We start from the raw sequence: 27712 nt of genomic DNA on the forward strand, positions 1-27712 counted from the left end.
TACTACAAGGGCAAGATCGCGCGCGCGCGCGGCGACGGCACGTTTGACATCGACTACGACGACGGCGAGAAGGAGACGCGCGTCCTGGAGGAGTACATCAAGGCCGCCGACTCGGACTCGGACGACGACCGGCGCCGCGGCGGCAAGCTCGCCGTCGGCGACAAGGTCGAGGCGCGGTACAAGGGCCGGTCCAAGTTCTACGCGGGCAAGATCGCGCGCGTCCACGCGGACGGGACCTTCGACATCGACTACGACGACGGCGAGAAGGAGACGCGCGTCGAGGAGCGGCTCATCCGCGCTAAGGAGGGCGGCTCGTCCGGCCGCGGCCGCCTCCGCGAGGGCGCGAAGGTGGAAGCTCGCTACCGCGGCCGCTCCAAGTACTACAAGGGCAAGATCGCGCGGGACCGCGGCGACGGGACCTTCGACATCGACTACGACGACGGCGAGAAGGAGACGCGCGTGCTCGAGGAGTACATCAAGGGCGCGGACTCGGACTCGGACGACGACCGGCGCGGCGGCGACCGGCGCGGCGGCGACCGCCTCAGCGTCGGGGACAAGGTCGAGGCGCGCTACCGCGGCCGGTCCAAGTACTACCCGGGCAAGATCGCGCGCGTGCACTCCGATGGCACCTTCGACATCGATTACGACGACGGAGAAAAGGAGCGCAACGTCGACAAAGAGTACGTCAAGTCGACGGGCGGCTCCGGCGGCGGCCGCGGCCGCCTGCGCGAGGGCGCGAAAGTCGAGGCGCGGTACCGGGGCCGGTCCAAGTACTACAAGGGCAAGATTTCCCGAGATCGCGGCGACGGCACGTTCGACGTCGACTACGACGACGGAGAAAAGGAGACGCGCGTGCTCGAGGAGTACATCAAGGGCATGGACTCGGACTCCGACGACGACCGGCGCGGCGGGAGCCTGCGCGTCGGCGACAAGGTCGAGGCGCAGTACAAAGGCCGCTCGAAGAAGTACCCCGGGCAGATCGCGCGCGTTCATTCGGACGGCACCTACGACGTCGACTACGACGACGGCGAGAAGGAGAAGCGCGTCGAGGAGCGGCTCATCCACAAGCTCGGCGGCGGCTCCTCGAGCCGCGGCCGCCTCCGCGAGGGCGCCAAGGTGGAGGCGCGGTACCGGGGCCGGTCCAAGTACTACAAGGGCAAGATTTCCCGAGATCGCGGCGACGGCACGTTCGACATCGATTACGACGACGGCGAGAAGGAGACGCGCGTGCTCGAGGAGTACATCAAGGGCATGGACTCCGACGACGAGGACGACCGACGGCGCGGCGGCGACCGCCTCGGCGTCGGGGACAAGGTCGAGGCGCGCTATCGCGGACGGTCCAAGTACTACGCCGGGAAGATCGCCCGCGTGCACTCGGATGGCACCTTCGACATCGATTACGACGATGGTGAGAAGGAGCGGAACGTCGACAAGGAATACATCAAGTCCATGGGTGGCGGCTCTTCCAGCCGCGCCCGCCTGCGCGAGGGCGCGAAAGTCGAGGCTCGCTACCGCGGCCGGTCGAAGTACTACAAGGGCAAGATCTCTCGGGCTCGCGGCGACGGGACCTTCGACATCGACTACGACGACGGCGAAAAAGAAACGCGCGTGCTCGAGGAGTACATCAAAGCTCTCGGCGGCGGCGGCAGCCGGAGCCCGAGCCCGAGCCGCGGCCGGCTGCGCGAGGGCGCCAAGGTCGAGGCGCGGTACCGCGGCCGGTCCAAGTTCTACCCGGGCAAGATTTCGCGCGACCGCGGCGACGGCACGTTCGACATCGACTACGACGACGGCGAGAAGGAGACGCGGGTCCTCGAGGAGTACATCAAGGCCGTCGGAGGCCGCGACCGAAGCCCGAGCCCGGCCCGCGGGAGCTCGTCTCGGCGCGGGCGCCTGCGCGAGGGCGCGAAGGTGGAAGCTCGCTACCGCGGCCGGTCCAAGTACTACAAGGGCAAGATCTCTCGGGACCGCGGCGACGGCACGTTTGACATCGACTACGATGATGGCGAGAAGGAGACCCGGGTCTTGGAGGAGTACATCAAGGGCATGGATTCGGACTCGGACGACGACCGGCGCGGCGGCGGCAAGCTCGACGTCGGAGACAAGGTCGAGGCGCGCTACCGGGGCCGGTCCAAGTACTACCCCGGGAAGATCGCCCGCGTCCGCGGCGATGGCACCTTTGATGTCGACTACGACGACGGCGAGAAAGAGACGCGCGTGTTGGAGGAGTACATCAAGTCGACGGGTGGCTCTAGCGGTAGCCGCGGCCGGCTGCGCGAGGGCGCCAAGGTCGAAGCTCGCTACCGCGGCCGGTCCAAGTACTGCAAGGGCCGTATCGCGCGGGATCGCGGCGACGGGACCTTTGACATCGACTACGACGACGGCGAGAAGGAGACGCGCGTGCTCGAGGAGTACATCAAGGGCTTGGACTCTGACGACGACGACCGGCGCTCCGGAGGCAGCCTCGGCGAGGGCGACAAGGTCGAGGCGCGCTACCGCGGCCGCGAGAAATACTACCCCGGGAAGATCTCGCGCGACCGCGGCGACGGCACCTTCGATATTGCATACGACGACGGCGAGCGCGAGACGCGAGTCGAGGAGAAGCTCATCCGCAAGCTCGGCGGCTCCTCCTCGAGCCGCGGCCGCCTGCGCGAGGGCGCGAAAGTCGAGGCTCGCTACCGCGGCCGGTCGAAGTACTACAAGGGCCGTATCGCGCGGGATCGCGGCGACGGGACCTTTGACATCGACTACGACGACGGCGAGAAGGAGACGCGCGTGCTCGAGGAGTACATCAAGGGCTTGGACTCTGACGACGACGACCGGCGCTCCGGAGGCAGCCTCGGCGAGGGCGACAAGGTCGAGGCGCGCTACCGCGGCCGCGAGAAATACTACCCCGGGAAGATCTCGCGCGACCGCGGCGACGGCACCTTCGATATTGCATACGACGACGGCGAGCGCGAGACGCGAGTCGAGGAGAAGCTCATCCGCAAGCTCGGCGGCTCCTCCTCGAGCCGCGGCCGCCTGCGCGAGGGCGCGAAAGTCGAGGCTCGCTACCGCGGCCGGTCGAAGTACTACAAGGGCAAGATCTCTCGGGATCGCGGCGACGGGACCTTCGACATCGACTACGACGACGGCGAGAAGGAGACGCGCGTGCTCGAGGAGTACATCAAAGCTCTCGGCGGCGGCGGGAGCCGGAGCCCGAGCCCGAGCCGCGGCCGGCTGCGCGAGGGCGCCAAGGTCGAGGCGCGGTACCGCGGCCGGTCCAAGTTCTACCCGGGCAAGATTTCGCGCGACCGAGGCGACGGCACCTTCGACATCGACTACGACGACGGCGAGAAGGAGACGCGGGTCCTCGAGGAGTACATCAAGGCCGTCGGAGGCCGCGACAGCAGTCCTGCGCGTGGTCGCCTGCGCGAGGGAGCCAAGGTCGAAGCTCGCTACCGCGGTCGGTCCAAGTACTACAAGGGCAAGATCTCGCGCGACCGCGGCGACGGCACGTTTGACATCGACTACGATGATGGCGAGAAGGAGACGCGCGTATTGGAGGAGTACATCAAGGGCATGGATTCCGACGACGACCGCCGCTCCGGCGGCCGAGGCCGACTGCGGGAAGGCGCCAAGGTTGAGGCGCGCTACCGGGGCCGCTCGAAATACTACCCCGGGCGCATCGCCCGAGACCGGGGCGACGGGACCTTCGACATCGACTACGATGACGGCGAGAAGGAGACCCGCGTGCTCGAGGAGTACATCAAGGGCGGAGATTCGGACGACGATCGCGGCTCCTCGAGCCGAGGCCGGCTGCGCGAGGGCGCCAAGGTCGAGGCGCGGTACCGCGGCCGATCGAAGTTCTACCCGGGCAAGATCTCGCGCGACCGCGGTGATGGCACGTTCGACGTCGATTACGACGACGGCGAGAAGGAGACGCGCGTGCTCGAGGAGTACATCAAGGCCGCGGGCGGCGGCGGCGACAGCCCGCGCCGAGGTCGCCTGCGCGAGGGCGCCAAGGTCGAGGCGCGCTACCGGGGGCGGTCGAAGTACTGCCCCGGCCGCATCGCGCGGGACAGAGGCGACGGCACCTTCGACGTCGATTACGACGACGGAGAAAAGGAGACGCGCGTCGTGGAAGAGTACATCAAGGAAGTCGGAGGCCGCGATAGCAGTCCCGCGCGTGGTCGCCTGCGCGAGGGCGCCAAGGTCGAGGCGCGGTACCGGGGGCGGTCGAAATACTACCCCGGCCGCATCTCCCGAGATCGCGGCGACGGCACGTTCGACGTCGACTACGACGACGGCGAGAAGGAGACGCGCGTGCTCGAGGAGTACATCAAGCCCATGGTTTCGCCGCGCGCGGGCGGCGGCCGCGGGAACCAGGACGGGTTCACGGTGGGCGAGAAGATCGAGGCCATGTACAAGGGCCGGTCGAAGTGGTACCCCGGCCGCATCTCGCGGGACCGCAACGACGGGACCTACGACATCGACTACGACGACGGCGAGCGGGAGACGCGCGTCTCGGAGGAGTACATCCGCTCCGCCGGCGGCACGCGCGTCGGCGACCACCGCGGGAGCCCGCGCTCGAACCGGCTCCAGGAGGGCGCCAGGGTCGAGGCGCGCTACCGCGGCCGCTCCAAGTACTACCCCGGCCGCATCTCGAGGGACCGGGGCGACGGCACCTTCGACATCGACTACGACGACGGCGAGAAGGAGACGCGCGTCTTGGAGGAGTACGTCAAGTCCGCGGGCGGCGGCGGCGACGACGGCGGCGGCGGCATGCGCGTCGGCGAGAGCATCGAAGCGCGCTACCGCGGCCGGTCGAAGTACTACCCGGGCAAGATCGGCCGCGTCCACTCCGACGGCACCTTCGACATCGACTACGACGACGGCGAGAAGGAGCGCGGCGTCCAGAGGCACCTCATCCGGTCCATGGAGCGGCCGAGCTCCAACGCCATGTCGTCGCTCGATTAAACTTAGTTGTGTTGTTTTCGCCGTTTCCGGGGCTCCGCGGGAGCGTCCGGCGCCGGGACCTCGCGCTCGCGCCGCCGCGGCGGCTCGTCCTCCTCGCCGACGCGCGCGGCGCAGCCGCACGCGACCAGGTCGACGAGCGGCGCGGTCGAGGCCGGGTCGAAGTCGACGACGGTCAAGCGGACGGCGTGGCGCGTGCCGACGCGCGAGAACGGGTAGGCGAGCTCCCTCGCGTCGCCGGCGCCGCGCGCGGCCTCCGCCGGCCGCGCCGCCGCGGCGCCGGTCCGGAACGCCGCGAGTCCCGGGCGGCTCATCTTCCCCAGGGCCGCCGCGGGGAACTCGCGCACGCCCGACGGCCGGTGGTCGAGCCAGCAGTTGACGAGGAACGTCACGCGCCGCTCCGCCGCGGGGGACCGCCGGAGATCGAGCCTGCGTGGAATTCAACCGCTGGTTTGGGTGGTCCTGACCAAACTTCTCTAGCTCGGTCAAATCGACGTCGATTCGGCTGATGTTTGGACGAATCGATTGCTCTCATTGAGTTCTCGAAGCACAGCAGAAAAACTCGCGTCGACACGGTCGCATACGCGCACATTGAAGTCGGGTTGAAGATTTGAATTCCACGCGGGATCGAGCGGCGCGCCGTGGAGCTTCCGGCCGTCGAAGCAGAGGTGGTTCCCGCGCGCCGGGTAGCACGCCGCGCCCTCGCCGATGGGCTCGTCGGAGATGGCGCCCGTGAACGAGTCGGGCCGCCGGTCGAGGACGACCGTCGGCGCGCCGCCGTCCGTGAGATAGGTGACGGTCGACAGCTGCGGGAAGACGTAGAAGCCGTGGAGCGCGTGCGCGCGCTCGTCCTTGTCCCAGTGGAAGCAGACCTGCTTCGCGTCGTCGGCGCCCGCCGTCGGGTCCTTGACCTGGACCCACCACTCCGCGCCCGACCGCGCCGCGCGCGCGAACGGGGACGCGCCGCAGTGGCGCTCGAAGACCGCGAGCGCGAGCGCCTCGAGCGCGCAGCGCGGCGCCGCGGCCGCGCCGATCCAGAACGTGTCCTGCGTGATCAGCGGCGAGTTGGCCAGGGCGCAGTCCCGCAGGAGCTCCCCGTGTTGTGTGTCGTCGAGCTGCAGCGCGCCTTCGAGGCACCGCGTGCCCAGGTCGAGGTCCGCGGTCGTGCCTTCGATGGTGCCGTCGTGCGCGAGGTTGACGAAGAAGTCGTCGTCGAGGCAGTCGTCCATCGTGTCGTTGCGACGCGACGGCGCCGCTGGTGATGGTCTCCTCGACGCCGCTGGTGATGGTCTCCTCGACGGCGCGCCGATGGTGGTCTCCTCGACGGCGCGCCGATGGTGGTCTCCTCGACGGCGCTGGTGTCCAAGCCTGAGAGCTACCACAGCTCGCCGAATGCATCTCGAATGCACCATCGTATGTTGAAGTCAACGAGCAGTACGGGATAACCAAATCGCGATCCACGCGGCGCCGCAAGTCAAACGAGTTCCGATTTAGGCCGCCCCGCCTCGGCCCCTATTTTTTGTCGTCCTTCTTGTCGCCGTCGCGGTGTTTGAGGATGAGCGCGATCATCATGATGGTGATGAGGAAGAGGAGCAGCGCGATGCAGATGCGGGGCCGCGCGGCCTTCTGGTACTGCTCGGCCTTCTCGATCTCGACGACGCCCTTGCGCGTGTGCTCGGCGACCTGCTCCATGTTGAAGTCGATGCGGTCGAGCACCGTGCCCTGGTCGATGACGAGGACCGCGAGCTCCTTGAAGATCGTCGACAGCTCCTGGATGGACTCGGCGATCTGCTTGATCTCGCCGTCGCGCTCGTCGACGAGGTTCTCCACGTCGACGACGGCCGCGAGCTGGCGGTCGTTGAAGTCGACGCCCTCGGCGGCCGAGCTCGCCTCGCCGCCCGAGAGGAAGTCAAAGGTGCCCGTCGAGCCCTCCTTCTGCGACTTGAGGCGCACCATGTACTCCTTTTGGGCCTTCCGGAAGTCCGTGTTCAGCGCCTGGATGCGCATGGCCACGGACCGCTGGATGTTCGACCGGATCGTCCGCTCGCTGTCGCTGAGGTCGTCGCCGCCGTGCGCGGCGACGCGCTTCAGGGAGCTCTCGCAGGCCCGGAAGAGCTTCGTGGCCTCGCGCTGCTTCGCCGCGATCTCGTCGTCGAGCGCGGCCTCGCCCGCGTCGTCGAAGCTCACCATGAGACGCTTCGTGTGCAGCGCGGCCAGATCGCGCGTCGCCCGCTCGATCTTGAGGACGTCGCCCTCGACGCGCTCGACGAGGTCGACCCAGACCGGCGGCAGGGTCGGCGGAAGCGTCGCGGGCTCCGGCGGCTCCGACGTGTCGCTCGCGTAGCCGCCGACGAGGGACCGGTCCTCGCGGCTGTTGGACCGGAGCGCACCCGGCGCCGCGCGCCGCGGCCGCGCCGACCGCCACTCGACGAACTTGCGCGTCAGGTCGCGCGACGCCATGGGTGCGAACGCGCGCGGGGGCCCGCGCTCCCAGTTGGCGCCGCAGCTCTTGCCGCGCTCCTGCCTCGAACCACACGATTTGGAGGGGCAACAACGGGGGGGATTGCCGGCATAGTGCAGCGCGCGCCACCGCTCCCACCGCTCCTCAGCGGTCGCGTTAATTTCTCCACCCGGGCGTTCCCGAAGCCTCGGCCCCTGAAGCGTCCCGAAACCAAGGGGCGCGTACAGTGACGTCGATGGCGCCGAGATCAGTGGTGCCGGATTTGTCCGTAAACGTACGTGGGACCACAGTGGACGAACAGGCCCGCGAGGTCGAATTTTGGCGGAGACCGAAATTGCGCCCGAGGCGCCCACCAACCGTCCAGGGCAGCGCCAGGGGTCATGGGACGTCGCCCCGACCACGAAAAACGACCGCTCGGCGCATTGACGCAGCGTATGGCTGGCGCGTATACGCGCGTATTCGTACGCAGGAGGTCTTTGAGGGAGCATATCGTCCCGATATGGTCGAGTTTGAGAGAGCTTGCTGCACTTCCCGAAGCCCACCGGGCAGGACTGGTACAAACTCGCGGGTGGGGAAATTCATTGGTGCGCGCGCGCGCGCCGCCGGCGCCGGCTTGTGGCAACACCCCCCATGGCAACAAGTCGGCAACAGGCCGACGGTGCCGCGGCTCGATGCAGTCGACGATGTGATGCCGTCGTCGCGGGGCTGCAGCTAATGCGGCATCCGGTGCCCCGACCAGCGTCGTGATGCATCGGCTACTCGTCTTCGCTGCGACCGCGAGTGCCGCAAAGCAGCAACGGTGCGGCTGCGCGGTCATCGGCGCCAACGCGTCGCTGGCGGCCAACCCGGCGTGCCCGGAGCGCTTCCGCGGCCACGACGCGCTGGACGCCGGCACGGCGGAACTCACGGTCGCCTATTTGTACTACCGCGACGTCGCCTACGCGGCGCGGCACGTGGCCGCGTGGAACGCCTACGACGACGCGCTGCTCGCGAAACTGCTCTTCCTCATCGTCGACGACGGCTCGCCGCGCGACGCCGCGGCGGACGTCTTCGGGGCGCTCGCGCCGCGCGGCCGCGTCGTCGTCGTCCGCATCGCCGAAGACCTGGCGTGGAACGTCGGCGGCGCGAGGAATTTGGCGTTTCACGTCGCGCCGACGTCGCACGTGCTCGCCGTCGACTCGGACCAGAAGCTCTCGCCCGCGCTCTTGGACTGGGCGCTCGCCCACAGACCGGCCGGCTGCGCGGTCCTGCGCGGCTTCCCCCGCGTCCTCGAGTCGTCGGGCCGCAAGCATCGGCGCGTGCACCCGGGCGTCGTCCTCGAGTCGCGGCGGACCTACTGGACCGCGGGCGGCTGCGACGAGGACTTGGTCGGCCACTACGGCTTCACGGACCTCGCCCACTACGGGCGCGTCGAGAAGGCCGCGGGCTGCGCGCTCGAGGCCGCGGCGTCGGCGCCGCCGCTCGTCTACATGGACGAGCCCCGCGAGAAGGCGGCCTTCTTCTCGCGGTCGACGCGCCGGAACCGCGGCGTCCTCGACGCGAAGCTCGCCGGCGACGCGGCCTGGTCCGCGGACTACCTGCGCTTCTCCTGGGACTTCGTAAGGCTGTCGTGATGCTTGAGGTCTGTGGGTGCCGTTCGCCTCGACCTCGTGGCAAGGCATGCTCCTCGTATGCTCCTCGTCGTCGCGAGGCTGTCGTGATTGAAGGCGTGATTGAGGTCATGAGTGCCGCTCGCCAACTTGTAGGGGCAAGGCGCCGCTCGTGGTCGCATCAATGCTGCCGAGTCTGCGCGCCGCGGCCGTGCTCGCGGTCGCATCGATGCTACTGAGTCTGCGCGCCGCCGCCGCGCTCGCGCCGCCCTTGCTGCGACGGGCGCGCCGCGGCGCCGCGCGAGCCGCGAGCGTCTACGAGTCGCCGGAGCTCTACGACGCGGCCTTTGGCTTCCGCGACTTCGCGTCCGAGGTCGACTTCCTGCTCGGCGCGCACGCGCGCCACGGGTCCACGGGGCCGGCGGCGTCGGTGCTCGAGCTCGCCGCGGGCCCCGCGCGCCACGCCGTCGAGGCCGCGGCGCGCGGCCTCGACGCGGCCGCGCTCGACAACAGCGCGGCGATGGCGGCCTACGCGAGGACCGTCGCGGACGAGCGCGGCGTCGACGTGCCCTACGTCGTCGGCGACATGGTCGACGCATCGGCCTACGGGACCATCGGACGCGTCGACACGGCCTGGCTGCTCCTGGGAAGCGCGGGGCACCTGCTCACGGCCGACGCGGCCGTCGCCGCGCTCCGGAACGCCGCGGCGAGCCTCGCGCCGGGCGGCACGCTCGTCCTCGAGCTGCCGCACCCGCGCGAGACCTTTCGCCTGGACGACGTCGGCTGCGACGCCTGGGTCGCGACCGCGCGCGACGGCGCGGACGTCGAGGTCGCGTGGGGCCGCGACGACGACGCGTTCGACCCGCTCACGCAGATCCGCAACGCCACCGTCGCCTTCGACGTCTACGGCGGCGGCGACGTGCGCACCAAGGTCGCGTCCCTCGTCGACGTCGTGCCCACGCGCGAGTTCTCGCTCCAGGAGGTCCTGCTGCTCGCGCGGCTCGCGGGCGCCTTCGAGGCCGACGTCGCCACCTACGGCGCGCTGGACCCGGACTTCGTCGCCGCCGACGACGACGAGCTGGCGTTCCGGCTGGTCGTGGTGCTGACGACGAAGAGATAATTTCGGAGGCGCGTGCACGCGGCGTACGCCTGGACTTCAACATGATGCCATTGATGGGGCAAAGGTTGCAACGGGCGAAGTCGCCTGGCGCCTTCCTGACGACGTTGGCAATCGGCTTCGCCGCGCTGTCGCTCGGCCGGTACTTGTCGCACTCCGTCTGCCCCAGCAGTAGTCCGTCGCGTTCGTGTCCATCGCAACCATGCTCGGTCGCGACGTAGACTTCGCGACGCTCGTTGAAGACGCCCTCGACGACCTCGAGGATTTCGAGCTGCGCCAACAGCAGCCGCCGCTTCCCGAGGAACCGTCGTACTTCGCGCACCTGAAGGGCACCCTCACGCATGTCCTCACAATCCCGCTTCTCGCGAAGGAGAAGGCCACCCGCGCGCTCGCGGCGCGGTACGCGGCCGCGCGACGGCTCCTCGCGAATCGCTTCGTCGTCTACGACTTCCTCGAACGGGACGTGCCGATCGACACGCCGATCCGGTACGTCGTCGCGCTCGCGCGAGCGCGCGCGATAGGGGCCGTGCCGGCGCTGCTGACGAGCCCGCTGCGCGCGCTGGCGAGCCCGCTCCGCGCCGTGTCGCCGCTGCTGGCGACGCCGCTCCGCGCGGCCCGGCGGCGCGCGCGGCGCGCGCTCGGCCGCGTCGACGGCGCGCTCTTCGAGGACGCGCTGCCGCTGCACGCGCCGCCGACGCCCGTCGTCAACACGCCCGTGCCGCTCGCGCCCGTCGCGCCCGCCGCGCCCGCGCCCGCCGCGCCGCGGCCCGCGCCGGCGTGGATCGAGTACGCGTCGCCGCAGAAGAAGAAGCGCGGCCTCAGCGCGCGGGACCCGAACGTGCCCCCGTCCCCGCCGAAGAGCCCCGCGAAGGACTACGGCCCGCCCCTCTGGTAAGAAGGAAGCCTACGACTCCCCCCGCTGCCTGGGCGGGAAGCGCGCCCCGACGTCCCAGAGGGCGATCTTCTGGTCCTTGGAGCCCGTGACCAGCAGCCGCGAGTCGTCGGAGAAGTCGAGCGCGTTGACCGCGGCGTCGTGGTACTTGAGCACGGCGAGGGGCTTGAACTTGGGCGCCTTGGCGGAGAAGAGGCGCACGCGGAAGTCCCAGCCCGCGGTCGCCAAGACCCTCCCGTCGGGCCGGAGCGCGAGCTGGCCGATGCCCTCCTTGCGGTCGACCTCCTCGACGGCCTCGCAGCTCACGGGCAGGCCGATGTCGTGGCGCGGCCGCAGCGCGCCCGGCGCGAGGGCGAAGGCGCGCGCGGCCGTCTCGACGCCGCCCGCGAACATGACCGTGCCCTCGCGGTTCACGTCGAGGCCCATGAGCGGGCTCTTGAAGACGTTCCGCGGCGTCACGCTCCAGGGCCGCGGCCGCAGCGCCGTCAGGTCCCAGGCCATGACCGACCCGTTCTCGTAGCCCACGAGCGCGAGGGGCGGCGTGCCGGACCTGGGCAGGACAAGAGAGATTCAACGTCGTTTCAACGTGAGTGTTCCGCGCGCGCGCGTCCCGTAAAAAGCATCCGCGCTTCGAGACGGTTCCAAGAGATGATCGCTCGTCCAAAAATCAGCCAAAACGAGTGGAAAACGGCCGAGATATGAGGCTTTGAAGTTTGGAATTTCGCTCTCTCGTCCTGCCCTGTGCCGGACGCGCAGCCGCCGTAGGGCAGCCAGAGCTTCGCGGACATGGCCATGCCAATGACGGGACTGTCGCCCGCGCGGACCTTGCTCCGGTCGCCGCCGTCGGGCTGGAACCGCAGGGCCGGCCGATCGCAGCGCGTGTCCCACAACACCATGGCCTCGGGCGGCTCCGTGGGCGCGAGCACGAGGTGCCGCGGCGCGCCCGCTTTCCCCGACCAGTGCGCGGCGACCGCGGCCTCGCGCCACTCGTCGTCCGCGGCCCGGGCCTCCGCCTGCCAAGCATGACGGTAACGTTTTCTCGTCGTTTTCACGCCCCAAATCTCTCGAAAATCGTCGCGCCCACAGGACGCTGGCCTCCGCCGCCGACGCCGCGTCGTCGTCGGCGTCTAACGTCGCGCCGATGCCGCCGGCGGGCTTCGCGCGCGGCGGCGGCGGCGGCGGCGGCGACGGCGGGGCCGGGGGTTCGTAGACGTAGGCGCAGTCGGACCGCTTCGCGACCTGGGCGGGTGAGCGTCAACTTGAGCGTTCCGCGCGCGCGCGTTCCGGAAAAAAAGCATTCACGCTTCGAGAGATGATCGCGAGGTGGCCCCGCAGCGCGAACTCCGGCTCGCTCGTCCAAAAATCAGCCGAAACGGGTGGAAACCGGCCGGAAAAAAAGCATTCACGCTTCGAGAGATGATCGCGAGGTGGCCCCGCAGCGCGAACTCCGGCTCGCTCGTCCAAAAATCAGCCGAAACGGGTGGAAACCGGCCGAGAGAGAAGTTGGGAATGTCGCGCCCTTTTCCCGCCCCGGTCGCGACGGCGCAGCGCGTGAAGAAGTAGCTGTCCGTGAAGAGCGTCCGCGCCAGGGCGTCCTCGGGCTTGGCGCCGCCGGCGAGGCGGTCGAGGTCCCAGAGCCGGATGCGGCCGTCGCGGTGCTGCGTGAGCAGGCTCTCGCCGCCTCCGTGCTCGTGCGTCTCGAGGACGCCCTGGTCCGACGCGCTCCAGGACGCGACGGGCCGCCGCGCGCTCAGGCTCCAGAGCTTCGCCACGCCGCTCGTGTCGCCCGACGCCACGAGCTGCTGGTCGCCGGCCGCGACGAAGCGCACGCAGCTGATGGCCGCGAGGTGGCCCCGCAGCGCGAACTCCGGCTCCGGCGGGGAGTCGTGGAGGCGCTGGACGTGCTCGTAGCCCGCCATCGTTGTTGTTGCTGTTTATGCTCGTGCGGCTCTAGTTGCTGTTTATCCTGCGTGAGGCTCGGGTCGCAGCGGCGCTCAGCGGTGCGCGCCGTCACGCATGCTCTGCCGCAAGGCCAAGCTCTCCCGCAAGTGCAGTGCAAGTAACTGATTGAAGCGCCGCCGCGCCGTCAAAACCAGCACCAAGCGGCGCGCCTGCAGCCCACGCGCGGCGCTCGACGACGGCGCGACCGCGCGCGCTGCAAAACATGCGCGTCTCCGTCGTGAGCGGCATCGCCTCGCTGCTGCCCACGGTGCAGAAGGAGCTCTCGCGCTACCCGGCCCTCGCCGGCGTGGAGCTCGTGGCCCTGGCGCCCGAGGACTGCGTGGCCGGCAACGCGGCGTGGGCGCGCGAGAGCAGGGTCGTCCTCGCGGACCCGGGCCTCGTCGCGGGGCCGCCGCTCGCCGCGTGCCGCTCGCTCGAGTGGCTCCAGTCGACGTGGGCGGGCGTCAACGCCCTCGCCGGCGGGCGCAGCGACTTTGCGTGCACGAAGCTCAGCGGCTGTTTCGGCCCGCTCATCGCCGAGCACGTCTTCGCGCACGTGCTCCGCGTCGAGCGGCGCGTCGACGAGTAGGAGAGCCCGGGCGGCGAAAGGGTGATTCATGAGTGTTCCGCGCGCGATCGTCCAAGAGAAAGCATCCACACTTCAAGAGCGATAATCGCCCGTCCAAAGATTAGTCGAAAAACGACCGAGATTGGGAGTTTCGCACCCTTTTTCCATGCCCAGATCGAGCTGTTTCGGCCACGCCAGCGGGGGTCCTTCGCAGGCTGCGCGCGGCGGAGACGACGGCCACCTGGGCCCACGGCGACTTCGCGGCGGCCGCGCGGCCGCTCGGGTCCCTCACGCTCGGCGTGCTCGGCGCGGGCGACATCGGCCAGCACGCGCGCGAACGGCGCGGAATCTTTGGGGGGGCGAGAGCCGGTGGTTTGGGGAGCGCGCCTCCGAGAGCCGAGAGCCGGTGGTTTGGGGAGACGCGCCGTTCGTCCGTCCCCCCAAAAACGAGGGCCCTCGGCGACTTTCGCGGCGACGTTCGGCGGTTTCGGCGCGACGTCCTCCCCGCGCCGCCGCGCCGCAGGTCGCGGGCGTCGCCAAGGCCTTTGGCATGCGGACCCTGGGCTGGGCCCGCGACGGCGGGCCGCGGCGCCACTTCGACGCGACGACGCGCGACGTCGATTCCGTGCTCGCGGACTGCGACGTTCTCGTCTCCGCGCTGCCGTCCACGGCGGCGACGCGGGGCCTCCTGGGCGGCGGGCGCCTCGCGGCCTGCGGCCGGAGCCCGCTGTTTCTCAACGTGGGCCGCGGCGACCTGCTCGGCGAGGACGACGTCCTCGCCGCGCTCGCGGCGGGCCACGTCCGCGAGGCGGTCTTGGACGTCTTCGCCGAGGAGCCGCTGTCGGCGGACTCGCCGCTCTGGGCGTCGCCGGGGGTGCGAGTGACGCCCCACGTCGCCGCGCTGAGCCTGCCCGCCGATGTTGCTGTCGTTTTCTGCGACAACCTGGATCGGTGGACGCGCGGGGAGGAGCTGCGGTATGTCGTGGACTGGGAGAAGGGGTACTAGGGTTCTTTTTTTGGTGTGTGCTGTTGTCGCGCGGGGCGATCGCGCCGGGGGGGGGGCGCAGCGCGGGCAACGGTGATGTACGCCTTGGCGCCGGGCCCTCAAAGGGGCCCCTGCATATAGGAAATGAGCCGTAGTGATTATAATTGCCCAACGTATATATCATAAACGATGCGAGCCATTCGTTTAAAGGTCTGCATCTCCTTCAATATAAGCTGTGCGCTCCGAGCCATCAATATCCCAAAATTCATCATAGATTGTGAAGTTTATTCCGTCAAGGGTTAGTTTTGCATATGTGCGCGACGGTGCGTGCCGCGGTCCCCGGCCACGTCCCCGGCCCGTGCCCGGGCCGTGCCCGGGGCCCCGTGCCGGGCCCGTGTGCCGGGCCTCCCCGGCCCGTGCACAACCCCGTGCCCAGGGCCCGTGCCGAGTGCCGGGCCCGTGCCGGGACTCCCCGGCCCGGCCCAAGCCCGGCCCGTGCCCGGGGCCCCGTGCCGCGTGCCGGGCCCGTGCCGGGCCGCGTGCCGGGAGCGCATTTACCGTGCCGGAACCCCCGTGCCCGCCGTCCCCGGCCCCCGTCCCGAGCCGGACCGTCGTGCAAAGCAGGTGCAGGGCCTCAAGCCTAAACTTCAACGGAATTATTGGCCCCGCTTCACCCGAGCGCGTGTGGTCCACGCGACCTCGACGATCTTCCCACTCGCATCGCAGCTCTATCCGCAACCAAACAGGTTCAGTTCGCGGCGTCCGCGACCCACCCACACACACCCGCAACCCGCCCGCCTCCTCCCCATTGCCCCCCCATTGCCCTTGCAACCGCGCCGCGCAACAGAGACAACGCGCGCGCCGCGCGCGCACGACAAAAAAAGGTTCATCGCGGAAACTCCCTCGCAGCAGCTCAACCATGAACCGCCTCGTCCTCGCCCTCGCCGCCCTCGCGCCCGCCTCCGCCTTCGTGGCGCCGGCGGCGCAGTCCGCGACCGTCAAGGTCCAGGAGACCAAGGCCGACCTCGAGGCGCTCGCCGTCGAGCTGAACCCGATCGTGGGCTTCTACGACCCGCTCGGCCTCGCGGACGCCGAGTTCTGGGACACGACGAACGAGGAGACCATCGGCTTCCTCCGCCAGGCCGAGATCAAGCACGGCCGCGTCGCCATGGCCGGCTTCGTCGGCTACTGCCTCCACGCGAACGGCGTCCAGTTCCCGCTCCACATCCCGGGCGACTACACGACGAAGAACCCCGGCGAGCTCTGGGACCAGGTCCCCACGGAGGGCAAGCTCCAGATCCTCGGCTTCATCGCCTTCCTCGAGTTCTTCGGCGAGCTCGGCTCCCGCACGAACGAGGGCGCGCCGCACTACATGCGCGGCGGCAAGCCCGGCGCGTACCCGTCCTTCAAGAAGTACCTCAACGGCGTCTTCCCCCACCCCGTGCCCCTCGACCTCTTCGACCCGGCGGGCCTCACGAAGAACGCCTCCGAGGAGAAGAAGGCCCGCGGCCGCCTCATCGAGATCAACAACGGCCGCCTCGCGATGATCGGCCTCTTCGGCTTCCTCGCCGAGTCCAAGGTCGCCGGCTCCGTGCCCCTCCTCTCCTTCATCCTCCCCTACGACGGCGACTACATGGCGCCCCTCCAGCCCCTCCACATCCTCTCCTAGGCGGCGAGCCGCCCTCGACGGCCGCGCGCGGCCGGCGCTCGACGAGGAGCCCCACGCACGGCGCTCTCGGACGGCGCCGGGCCGCGCGGGACCGCTCGCGCAGGACGCTAATAACAAGGAACATAGCCTCGTGCGCGTGGCTGACGAGTCGTCGCCCCGGACTTCGCGGCCGCCGTCGGTCGCGGGCTCGGCCCGTCGGAAGACAACACGCGGCTTCGGACGGCGCGCGCGGACCACTCGCACGGACGTGGCGTTCTAAGCATAGCTGTCTGCGGCGCGTGGCTCGCGAGTCGTCGCCTTGGACTTCGCGGCCGTCACGGTCGTCGCGGGCTCGGCCCGTCGGAAAACAACGCGCGGCTGTTTGATCCTCGCCGGATCCTCCAGCGAAAGGCGGCCTGCCCCTCCTACGCGGCAAAGCCGACGACCGCGGTCCGCAGCGAGGCCGAGGTGCGCGCCGCTCGCTCGAGGCAGAGCCGAAAAAAATCGAACGGAAACTTCAGCAAGCCGAGGTTTGACCGCGCGCCGAGCGTGCGCGCTCGTCGAGGCACGAGCTCGAAGTCGATCCTCGTCCGACGCTTTGCCTATAGATAGCAACCTCGCATTGCAAGACCACCATGAAGACCGCCATCCTCGCGCTCTGCGCCTCCAGCGCCAGCGCGTTCGTCAACATCCCGAAGCTCCAGAGCCTCAAGACCGTCGTCCGCGCCGAGGACGACGAGGCCGAGGCCGCGCCCTCGCCGGCGCCCGCGCCCGCACGGCCACCCGCGTCCGTTGCAACACGCCACCGCCCGCCCACACCCACACCCCCCCCATATAGGCGCCCGTGGCCTCGTCCGGCGGCTTCGGCCTCGCCCAGCTGCAGGCCCTGGCCGCGGAGCAGAACCCGATCGTCGGCTACTTCGACCCGCTGGGCCTCAGCGAGGACATGTTCTTCGAGGAGACCAACGAGGCGACCATCGGCTTCCTGCGCCAGGCGGAGCTCAAGCACGGCCGCGTCGCCATGGCGGGCTTCGTGGGCTTCCTCGTGCACGCGCAGGGCATCACGTGGCCGTTCCCGATGGCGCTCTCGGGCGACAAGTGGCCGACGCTCGGCGAGGGCGGCGTGCCGGCGCTCTGGGACCAGCTCCCCCAGGGCGCCAAGTGGCAGATCATCCTCGCCATCGGCTGCGCCGAGTGGTACGACGAGTGGCAGTACGACGTGCCCTCGGCGGACATGGGCCTCGCCGCCGACAAGCCCAAGCACTACATGCGCGGCGGCGAGCCGGGCCGCTACCCCAAGTTCGAGGGCTACCCGCTCAACCTCTTCGACCCCTTCGGCTTCTTCAAGAAGAACTCCGAGGAGAAGAAGGCCAAGGGCCGCAACGCGGAGGTCAACAACGGCCGCCTCGCGATGATCGGCCTCTTCGGCCTCCTCGCCGAGTCCAAGGTCCCCGGCTCCGTGCCCTTCCTGACCCAGTTCAACTTCCCCCAGTACTCCGGAAACGTCATGGTCCCCTTCGAGGGCCAGTTCTCCCTCTTCTAGGCGCCGCACCGGGTGACCGCGGGCGCAAGACCCGTCGTCCGACCCGGGCCGCCGAACTCCGCGGCGGCCACACACTCGGTGAGCTCGGCTTCGGTGAGACTCCGACACGCCTTAAGATGCTCCCACCTGTGTTCCCGTTTCGGCGCGGTGGGGTTCGGAGCCCGGGGGCGGCGATCGCGGCGCCGACGCGACGGTGGCGCGGCGACTCAGATCGCGGTCGCGACTCACGGGCGCGCGAGTGCTTGCGCTGGCGAAATTCCATCTCGGCGCGCGCCCGTCCGACGCCCGCCCGGCGCGACAAACCTACTTAATGCCGCGCTCGAGGATGAGGACGACCTCCGGGTCGCCGACGGGCGCGTCCAGGTTCGACCGGACGCTGTCCATGACGTCGTCGAAGGGCTGCATGTCGCAGGGCACGAGCGTCCTCCGGAGCTCGGGCGCCTGTAGACCACGCGTGCGCTTTTCTCGCGTGCAGTCGAATCCCCGGGACGAGCTCTCGAGGCGTCTCGTCCGGGGGAGTTCCGCGGCCCCCGCTGACGCTCAAATCTCTCGACGCGGAAAATCTCTCGAAGGGTTCCGCGGGACGCCGCCCGAGCGCCGAGCCGGCCTCCGGCGCCGCGGCGCCGCCGTAGCGGATGCCCCGCGTCACGGCGGAGCACGCGCGGAGCACGTCGCCGACGCGCACGTCCGCCCGCTCGCCCGCGGAGCCCTCGACGACCTCGGCGACGACGATCGCGCCGCCGCCGCCCTCCTCCAATATGACGCCCATGGGCGGGAAGGCGCCTACCGAGGGTCGGACGTCTTCCCGTGTCCCGGCGCGAATCGCGCGAAAAAAAAGCGCGCCCGTTCCTCGACGCGGGAGTGCGCCGACGTAGCGCTCGCCGACTAAATACGGAAGGAGCTGGACGACGCAGACCGTGTAGTCGCGCTGGCACAGGTCCAGGGCCTTGAGGAAGCCCTTCCAGTCCAGCTCCGGGTGCAGCAGGTCCGCCGCGGGCCCGCCCAGGATGACCTTCGCGAGCGCCGGCAGCTGCGTCTTCGTCAGCGCCGTCTCGTCGAGCAGGTCCATGATCTTCACCGCCGTGCCCCACTCGCGCAGCCGGTGGAGCGGACCGCCGTAGGTGAGCCAGGGCTGCGCGGCGTTGACCTCCGCGGCCTCGCCGGAGAGGTCGTCGAGCACGTCCATGTCGAGCTCCAATTCCTCGTCGATGTCGTTCCAGTACTGGACGACGCGGAGGGTCGCGGCCGCGACGACGTAGGTGTCCTCGTTCTCGGCCGCGGCGGCGGCGTCGGCGACGACCCGGGCCTGGTCGGGCGACGCGCCCTCGGCCGTCGCGTCCCACGTCACGCTCTTCCAGGGCCTGCCGCCGCTGCCCTGGGTCGTCGACGCGTCGACGCTCCACTGCAGCTCGTCGAGGTCGTCCTGCACGTAGAGCAGCGTCTTCGAGTCCTCGGCCCAGAAGATCTGGCGGATGCCGCGGTACGCGTCGACCGGCAGCGCGCTGGCTCTCACATATGGCAGCCCGGGCGCAGCTTCACCGTGAAGTGGCATTGACGTCCATCTCGACCTCCGCACGACCTCCGCTCGGCTGAGCGGCGTCCTGCGCTTCAGTCCCGCGCTGCTTCCTCCTCCTCATGGAGATTGAAATTGATGACGTGATTAGTGCGACCGTACTCCCGGACGATAGCCCGACGAGACAGCGGTTGATTCAGATCCAAGGCGATCGCAAGCTCGCGCGTTCGCTCGCGTATTTTACGGATCGGTACCGTGACGCGCAGCTCACGGGGCACAAACCGGAGCGAGTACTGCAGCTGTCGACCACCTACCCGGGTACCCGCACACGCATCCCCGTGAAGCAGCTGATGCCGCTGTGGAAGGTGGAGATCATGGAGTACTGGGACGGTTCCGCCGCATTGATCCTTAAACATTACGGTTCTACTCAGGAAGCTACAGCTTCACAGGACGCGGAGCGGCCCTCAATCCGCGACTCGATCACCCAGCACATCACCGATGTTGCGCGTCCGCCGCGTCCCGAGCCCGGGGGGAACTCGCGCGCCGCGCGCGCACGCCCCGGCCGGCGGAACCGCTTCCGCCGACGCAGGTGCAGATGAAATCTGAACTCGTCCACTCCTGCTCACCGTCGGCGTTCTACGACTACATCGCGACGGCGGGCCAGGGCGTCGACGCGACGCGCCCGGACCTCAAGTTGCTCCAGGAGGGCCTCCTCACGCACCACCTCGCTCGCCAGGCGGCGGGCGTGCACGGCGCGGGCAAGGCCTACCAGCTTGAACAGAAGGCGGGCGCGGTGTGGAACAACGTCACGACCTGCGCTCAGTACAAGTTCACGGACCCGCACGACAAGTGCGTGAACCTCGTCTGGGACCTCCTCGTCGCTGCCGAGGCGGGCACGCGCATCCGCGACTCCGACCAGCTCCGCTTCGCGGCGGTGGCCGTGCTGTGCGGCCTACGATGCGAGAACGCGGACAACGTCGAGGGCCTCCCGCTCATGGAATTCTTTGCAGCCGACGAGGACAAATTCAACGACTCTTTCTACGAGCGCCTCGAGGACGACGTCGTGGAAAATTTCATGGACTGGGACCAGCACCAGGGCGTCTACAATCAGCACGTCGTGATGCTCGACCGGTCCAAGGGCGATTCCTGCCCCAACGTCTCGCTCATCACAATCCCGGCTGTGTTGTTCGACAAAATGGGCGGGACGATGTCGGAGGTCCTGCGCTTCATCGAGCTCTCGTCGCGATCGAATCCTCGTGCTATTGGCACCCCTGTGATGAGCTTCGTGAATGAGAAAGTGATCAACTGCTTTCGCGATGAATTCCACGGCCTCGACGCTCCACACGTGGAGGCGTCGTACAGCCACGGGAAGAACTCGACGGAAGGGAATTGCAGGTCGCTTTCGCGCATGGTTGGGCTGTTGTTTCAGATCGGGTTGAAATCGCACCCTTCGGAATTGGAATGCCTTGGATCTCTCCCCGCCGTCGATATTTGTGGCATCGTGGGCGCGCAAAACGGAGATGCGCTCGACCGCTACCGCCAGCCGTACTATAGAGGCAGGGAAGCAGTGTGGTACTACATTTGGTGTTGGTTCGAGAAGGCATCTCCCGGGCCGGGCTACGAAGCCATCGGATGGCGAGTCACTGTGTATTTCGATGACGAGGATGAATGGTTCGAAGGCACCATCGTGGACTTCAACGGCATTCTCCACTGCGTCAACTACGACCAAGGGGGCGAGGTCTACGAGGACCTCACCGATGGACCCTACGAGCGCATCGACTAGGCGCGCGCCGCGCCGTCACCCATACCCCATCCCATTCTCCTCCCGCATAGCTCCCCGGGGCCCCGAAGATGTAACGTGTCAACGTTTGATGCATTTAAGCCGATAGTACCTAATTGACGCACATTGGCCGCCTGCCCGCGAGGGATGGGGGAGCCCGCACCGCGCGGCGCGGTGACGCGCCACCGCGATGCCCAGCAACGGACCGCGGCGGGTGGGTGGAGCGGCGGGTGGTTCGACGGCGCGCGCATGGGCGTGACTCCGCCGACTACTTTATCCAACACCGCACGACTCAGAGTCATGTAACGACAACGGCGCTGTCGCGGCGCCCGGCTCGCCCGGCGACGCGCTGATCGCGTTCCCGCTGACGGTTTAGTGCAGTGCGGCACCATGCCCCTCGGCGCCCGCGCCGTGGAGCGCTTCGGCCCGCGCGCGGCGACGCTCGGCGGCGGCGGCCTCGTGGCGCTCGGCGTCTTCCTCGCGTCGTTCGCGTCGACGCTCCGCGCGTTCCTCGCGTGCTACAGCGGCCTCGTCGGCGCGGGCATCGCCCTGGCCTACACGGCGCCCCTCGTCGCGGGCTGGTCCTGGTTCCCGGACGCCCGGGGCTTCGTCAACGGCGACGTCGTTGGCTACGACCGGCGCAAGGCGACGCCCATCGTCGGCGACCCGATCCGCGAGGCCGGCCGCGCGAAGCTCGTCGCGCAGATCGCCGCGGACCACACGTGCGCGTCGTTTGAGTTCGTTTCGTCCTCCCGACGCCGGACCGTCGCAGTCCGCCGGAACGCGACGCTCGCCCCGGGCTCGAACCAGGGCTGCCACTCCGCGGGCGTCGACCGCGTCGCCACGCCGCCGGCGTCGCCCGCCTCGTCGAACTGGTCGAGCTCGATCTTCGCCGCGAAGCACTTGCCCGTCCAGGGCACGAGCTCGCGCGCGTCGACGCCGGCGACGACCTCCGGCCGCGGCGGCGGCGGCGGCGGCGGCGCGACCGGCGGCGCGATCTCCTTCTCGAGCTGCGATGCCTCGGCGCGCAGCGACGCGGCGGCCGCCAGCAAGGCATCGGCGTCGTCGCTCGCGGCGGCGCGCGGGAGGCTGCGTCGTCTTTGACAAGTGGATTGCTGGAGGCCTTGGGCGGTCAAGAGCGCGGCGAACAGCGCCAGGGAGCGCATGCTGCGCAAGGATTTACACGCGCCCATCACGCGGCCCCTGAGACTTGCTGATCTTGCTGTGGCAATGAAAACATTCAGCGACGCCGAGCGTCGCGATGGTGCGCCTCCTCGTAGCGCTCGCGCTTTTCACTGTAACAACGGCAACCAACCCCGCCGCGAAGCGGTTCAAAGAGTGGCGCACGGCGAATCTCGGGCCCGCGGGGCAGTTCAAGGAGTGGCGGCGCGCGCGCTTCGGCAACGGCTTCGGCGGCTGGGCCTACTGGCGCTGCACCGGCGAGCTCAGCGACCCGTCGACGGGCGCGATCCTCGCGCGCATCGAGGGCGTCGAGGCGACGCGCGACGTCGGCCCGGCGGCGGACACCGACCTCGACTACCTCGTGGCGCCGCGCGCGGCCCGCGTCGCGCGGCGCTACGCGTACGGCGACGCGGCGACCGGCGCGGAGTTGGAATCAAAAGCCCTGCGGCCCGGCGGTCCGGCGCGGCCCGTGCCGCGGCCCGCGGCCTACGCCGCCGACGTGTCCCACGGCCTCCTCGCCGACGGCGCCTCGGTGGCGCTGCGCGCGGCGCGCGGCGCGGGCGACGTGTCGCCGCGCGCGGCGACGTTCGCGGCGACGGGCGGCGGCGAGCGGCGCGTCGAGGCCTACGTCGCCGCGGACGGCTCGCCCGCGCCGCCCCCGTCGTCCCGTCGATTCGTGGGCTTCGGCCTCGGCGGCGGCGCGTCGAAGCGCCTCGCGCGCGCGCAGCGGGGGCTCAAGTGCCGCGAGTCGTACGTCGTCGCGGGCCGCGGGCCCTTCGCGCGGCCCGCCGTGACCTACCGGCGCCTCGGTGAGTGCCCGGCCTGGGCCGGGCCGGGCCGGCTCTGCGCCTGCGACGTGACCATGACGCGCGTGTCGCGCCGGGGCCTCTTCCGCGGCGCGTCCGACCTCACGCGCGACCTCGCGGCGAAGCTCGTCGGGGACGTCGAGGGTTTAGCCACGAAACGTTAGAAGCCGCACTTGCCGACGTCGGCCTGCCACGCCGTCGAGTGGCCCGAGCGCGAGTTGCACTGGAAGTTCGTGCCCAGGGACATGATGTAGTGGATCCAGTAGCCCGGGATGTAGAGCACGTCGCCGGGCTCGAGGACGACCTCGAGCGCGCGCATCTTCGCCCACTTGGGGAACTTGGCGCCGTCGACGGGCCGCGACCAGTCGATCTCGCTGTGGCGGCCCGACGGGTGGCCCTTGGGCAGGAGGTACGCGTTGCGGCACTCGAGGGGCCGCGCGAGCATGTAGCGGCGCCGGCCGCTGTTGAAGTGGCCGAGGCTCTCCGGCGGCCCGCCGAGCTCGACGACCATGTTGCGCGACCCGTCGAAGTGGGCCTCGGCGATGATGCCCGCGTAGCCGAAGCGGCAGTGGACGCCCTTCGATTCCTTGAACTTGGGCATGAAGAGCGGGTCGTCGCGCGAGAAGATGGGCACGTCCTTGGGCGTCATGTCCGGCGGCGACACGCGGAAGTAGTAGTGGTCCTCGAGCACCGTCGTGTTGTAGGCGTTGCGCGCGTAGGCGAGCCAGTCCGCGTAGCGCATCTGCACGTTCTCCGTCGGCGACGACCACCCCCGCAACCCGCCGTGGCCCCCGTGGTACATGAAGTGGTTGTCGTCGGACCGCTCGCAGCGGTAGTACTTCGTGCCCAGCCTCCTCTCTAAAACGCCCGGCGTCGACCACTCCTTCACGACGGCGTCGACCTCGCCGATGTGCCGCACGACGAACGGCAGCTCCTTCTTCCGGAACGCCGTCGCCTGCCGCCGCTGGATCTCGTCCTCGTGGTCGAAGACGCAGAGGGACGCGAAGTGGCGCGGCGGCACGGCGACGGAGTCCGGCGGCCAGTTCTCGATGATCTGCGTGATGGGGTAGTGCGCCGGGTAGTGCGCCGGCGGCGCGACGCCGTAGGAGGAGCAGTTGCCCGCGACGGCCTCGACCGCGACGGAGTCGCCCGACGGCGTCGCGTAGAAGCCCGACCGCGTCGCGGCGTCGGCGCCGCCGATAAAGGCGCCGACGCGGTGCGGCTCGAGGGGCCGGCCCGCCATGTACGCGCCGCCGGGCTCGCTGCTCGCGCGCCACTGGCCGCCCCAGCTCTCGCCGACCCGCCACCTCCGCGTCGCGCCGGGGTCCGGGCCGCGCTTCTCGTGCGGCGCGCCGACGGTCGACGCGTGCACCGCGACGTAGGGCTTCGCGACGTCGTCGTCGCTCGGGCCGGCGTAGCGCGGGTCGTAGAGCTGGTAGCCGAGGTAGCACAGGGAGGCCAAGGCCAGGCCGAAGCAGACCGCCGCTTTAAATTCTGGGGTCTGCCAGAAGCGGTAGCGCTTCGATTTGCCCGTCGCGAGCTGCATCTTTGGCGGGTACGCGCGACGCGCTGCTCGGCGACGGCGCCCGAGGGCGGCCCCAGCTCGTGTCGAGAGCCGCCGGCACTACAGGTGGCAAGTTTTGGCTTCAGCGAGCGACGGAGAAGAAGCGACTGCGTCACGTCGCGCCAGGACACCAGCGCCGTCGTATCGAGACCGCGTCCGGGGCACCAACACGCGCAGCAGCTAAGCACCACAGCAAAGCACCGCAGCGGCCACAAAGTGGTGCAAAGGCGCCGTCGCAGCAACAGCAGCGCATCATCGCTCGCCGCTACACCACCCTCCTCCTCGTCGCCATGAGCAAGCGCGCCGCGGCGATGACGACGCCGACGAGGAAGCCGGCGGCCAAGCGTCGCAAGGCGCCGGCCGCCTCGCCGAGCAAGAAGGTGCTCGCGCCGGGCCCGCTCCTCGGCGCCGACGAGCCGCTCTTCGCGCTCGGCGAGCCCGGCGCGCTCGCGCTCGTGCCGTGCACGGTGCTGCGCCGGCCGTCCGCGCGGAACCGGAGCCCCTACGTCGCCGACGTGGAGCTCGCCGACGGCCGCGTCGCTTTGTGCCACGTGCCGTCGCTGGGCCTCGGCGGCAAGGCCGACGCGGGCGCGCGCGTGCTCGTGAAGCCCGCGGTGGACAAGAAGACGGGCGGCCCGCTCGGCGCCGACGCCGTGAGCCCGAAATACGGCACGCCCAAGTGCGAGTTCATCTGCCAGCTCGCGGAGCTCGAGGGCGGCGGCTACGTCGGCGCGCACCCGTCCATCGGCGAGTCCGCGGCGAACGCGCTGCTCGCGCGGACGAACCTGCTCGGCGACGTCTGGGACGGGGACCGCGGCGCCGCGGAGATCCGGCGCGAGGTCGTGGCGCCCTTCGGCGCCGACATGCGCGCGGACTTCGTCGTGTCCGGCGGCGCCAAGGACGCCGTCGTCGAGGTCAAGACCGTCGTCGACAGCGACTTCGACGTCGGCTTCGGGGACGGCACGAGCGGCGGGCCCCGCGCGGCCATCTTCCCCTGGGGCAACAGCAACCAGAAGGGCCCGGACGGCGAGAAGGTCGTCTCCGCGCGCGCCATCAAGCACGTCGACGCGCTCGCGGACATCGCGCGGTCCGGCGACGGCGCCGCGGCCGTGCTCTTCGTCGCCGTACGCGACTGCGCGGTCTTCAAGCCCAACGCCGAGGCCTGCCCGTCCTTCGCCGCGCACCTCCGCGCGGCGTCGCGGGCCGGCGTCGCGGTCCTCGCGCGGAAGCTGCGCTGGGACGTCGCCGACGGCGTCGCGCGCGCCTACGACGCCGGGCCCGTGCCCGTGGACCTCCTCGAGTAAGGCGCGCTGTCCATCGGCGGGGGTGACTTCAGCGTGCTGTCCATCGACGGGGTTGTCGCCGGCGAGGCCGCGGCGGCCGGGGAAGTGCGCCGCCCCTTACCGACCGCGAGGGTGTCTCGGAGAAGGTCTGAGGACGGCCTCTGTTTCCACCACAGTCTGAAGGTTCACACCGTGACCGCCCGCGCGAAGACGATGTCTTATGAGCATCTTGAGCGAGAATACATCATCACGAAGAGCGCGACACGCGCGGGCCTCCCGCCGCTCCCGGAGGACCCCAAAGAAGCCCTCGCGTGGATGCGGAGCGGAGTGAAAAACGATGATTCGCGAGCGACTTTTGAGCTGGCTCAAGCGTATCAATAGGGTAAATGCGGGATCTCGATAAATGCGATGAACCAGCGTATTTTCGGTGTTAGGGGGGCAGCGACGGCGTTTGCTCGGCGCCGCGGCGTCGATCGCGGCCGCGCGCGACGTCTTCCTCGCTCTCGCCCGAGCGGCCGCGCGCGACGTCTTCCTCGCTCTCGCGTCGAGGCGAAACGCACGAACCCCTCGCAGATGAAGACGGCCGTCAAGCTGTACAAGCGCGCGGTGGAACTCGGTAGCACGGACTCGATGGTGCAGCTGGGATTCTTTTACGAGTTCGGACGCAAACCCGCGCGACTCGACAAGCAGAAGGCGCTGGCATTGTACAAGAAGGCGGCGGACTCGGGCGACCCGAACGGCCAGTTCTATTATGCCCGAACCGTGTGCCCCGACCTCACCAAGTACACGCTCGCGGACGCCATGCGGAGGGATCCGAAGATCCTGGAGGCGGCCCACTACTTCAAGCTGTCCGCCGACCAGGGAGACACCGACGGCGTCGCCGCCAGGGAGTGCGGTATTTGCCTCCAGCTCGTTCACGACTCGACCCCACTTTGGCGCGATTCGCCTGTTTGCGCGCGCGTCGTGGAAAGGCGACCGGATGGCGATGAAGCTCCTCGCGGCGGAGGTCTGCAATTTATGCTTGCCGCTGGTCGCCTATTGGTGCAAAGGATGGCTCGCGGCGATCGTCATGGTTCTCTTCTGCGAGTTCGACACCGGCTACGTGTTGAAGCTCTGGTGGCGCTTCGGCCGCTGGATCAAGGGCGAGCCGCCGCGCGACCCCGAGACAAACACGTACGAAGTCGAATCTTAGGAGATTCGGCGAACTAAGGTCCTGTTTGTGTGAGCCCGCCGAGTCCCGGAGAGCTCGCTTTGACGAGTCTTTCGCCAGTTCGCCGCGGCGCAAGGAGGAATCGAAGCCCACATGCGACGCCGCCCCGTCACCCCGAAGCTAGTGGCGAGATAAGGTGGGCGCCGCGCCGCGCGCGGCGTTTCCGGGGGCCGGCCGCCCCGTCACCCCGAGTAGTGCATGGTCTGGCGGTTCGCGTTGCCGGTCCGTCGGCGGCCCGCGGCGAGGAGGGGCGAGATCTTCTCGTCCTCGGCGTCCTCCTTTTTCGTGTGGACGACCTGGCTCAGCGTGCGCTGGAAGATGGCGACGTCGTCGACGGACTTGACGGCCACGGACGAGCGGCTCTTCTTGTTCGCCTGCTGGCGCGCGCGGAGCCGCGCGATGTGCGGCGGCGGCTTCGCGGCGTTCTTGAACCGCGAGCCCGCGACGGTGGTCTCGCGGCGGCGCACGTTGCCGCCGATGCCCGTGCCGGACGTGCGGCGCTCGCCACCGGCGCCCTCGCCCGTGAGCGAGTAGCGGCCGTTGGGCAGGCCGCTGTTCGAGCCGCGCTGGACGACGGACCGGCGGCCGCCGGACGACGGCGGCCGGTCGCCGCCGTCGTCGTCGGCGTGGACGCGCGGGTTGCCGACGGCCATGGACTGGCGCCGGCCGCCGAAGAA

General features: G+C 69.7%; 8 protein-coding genes across 8 annotated transcripts; 5 read left to right on the forward strand and 3 right to left on the reverse strand.

Annotated features, from left to right (window-relative positions):
- Positions 1–6427: 6427 nt before the first annotated feature.
- On the reverse strand, positions 6428–7477 carry AURANDRAFT_53459 (hypothetical protein; the record flags this gene model as incomplete). Its single annotated transcript, XM_009038039.1, has 1 exon — positions 6428–7477. The coding sequence occupies one exon, from the start codon at positions 7411–7413 to the stop codon at positions 6466–6468; it is 948 nt and encodes a 315-aa protein (XP_009036287.1).
- Positions 7478–8160: 683 nt separating this feature from the next.
- Positions 8161–9027, forward strand: AURANDRAFT_63604 (hypothetical protein; the record flags this gene model as incomplete). Its single annotated transcript, XM_009037897.1, has 1 exon — positions 8161–9027. The coding sequence occupies one exon, from the start codon at positions 8161–8163 to the stop codon at positions 9025–9027; it is 867 nt and encodes a 288-aa protein (XP_009036145.1).
- Positions 9028–11063: 2036 nt separating this feature from the next.
- Positions 11064–11279, reverse strand: AURANDRAFT_17742 (hypothetical protein; the record flags this gene model as incomplete). The annotated part of the gene is made up of 1 exon (XM_009038038.1): positions 11064–11279. A coding segment is annotated over one exon (216 nt), but the record flags the coding sequence as incomplete, so codon positions are not given.
- Positions 11280–14134: 2855 nt separating this feature from the next.
- AURANDRAFT_16436 (hypothetical protein) lies at positions 14135–14524 on the forward strand (the record flags this gene model as incomplete). Its single annotated transcript, XM_009037898.1, has 1 exon — positions 14135–14524. A coding segment is annotated over one exon (390 nt), but the record flags the coding sequence as incomplete, so codon positions are not given.
- Positions 14525–15425: 901 nt separating this feature from the next.
- Positions 15426–16306, forward strand: LHC1 (putative plastid light harvesting protein; the record flags this gene model as incomplete). The annotated part of the gene is made up of 1 exon (XM_009037899.1): positions 15426–16306. One exon carries the CDS (start codon positions 15426–15428, stop codon positions 16173–16175), a length of 750 nt encoding a protein of 249 aa, XP_009036147.1.
- Positions 16307–16789: 483 nt separating this feature from the next.
- LHC2 (putative plastid light harvesting protein) lies at positions 16790–17697 on the forward strand (the record flags this gene model as incomplete). Its single annotated transcript, XM_009037900.1, has 3 exons — positions 16790–16945; positions 16993–17373; positions 17410–17697. 3 exons carry the CDS (start codon positions 16790–16792, stop codon positions 17695–17697), a joined length of 825 nt encoding a protein of 274 aa, XP_009036148.1.
- Positions 17698–21619: 3922 nt separating this feature from the next.
- Positions 21620–24587, reverse strand: AURANDRAFT_71490 (hypothetical protein; the record flags this gene model as incomplete). The annotated part of the gene is made up of 2 exons (XM_009038037.1): positions 21620–22157; positions 23152–24587. 2 exons carry the CDS (start codon positions 24522–24524, stop codon positions 21620–21622), a joined length of 1911 nt encoding a protein of 636 aa, XP_009036285.1.
- Positions 24588–24832: 245 nt separating this feature from the next.
- AURANDRAFT_63610 (hypothetical protein) lies at positions 24833–25846 on the forward strand (the record flags this gene model as incomplete). The annotated part of the gene is made up of 1 exon (XM_009037901.1): positions 24833–25846. The coding sequence occupies one exon, from the start codon at positions 24833–24835 to the stop codon at positions 25844–25846; it is 1014 nt and encodes a 337-aa protein (XP_009036149.1).
- Between the last annotated feature and the right edge of the window lie 1866 nt (positions 25847–27712).

Source organism: Aureococcus anophagefferens (assembly GCF_000186865.1).
Source record: "Aureococcus anophagefferens unplaced genomic scaffold AURANscaffold_7, whole genome shotgun sequence".
NCBI lineage: Eukaryota > Pelagophyceae > Pelagomonadales > Pelagomonadaceae > Aureococcus > Aureococcus anophagefferens.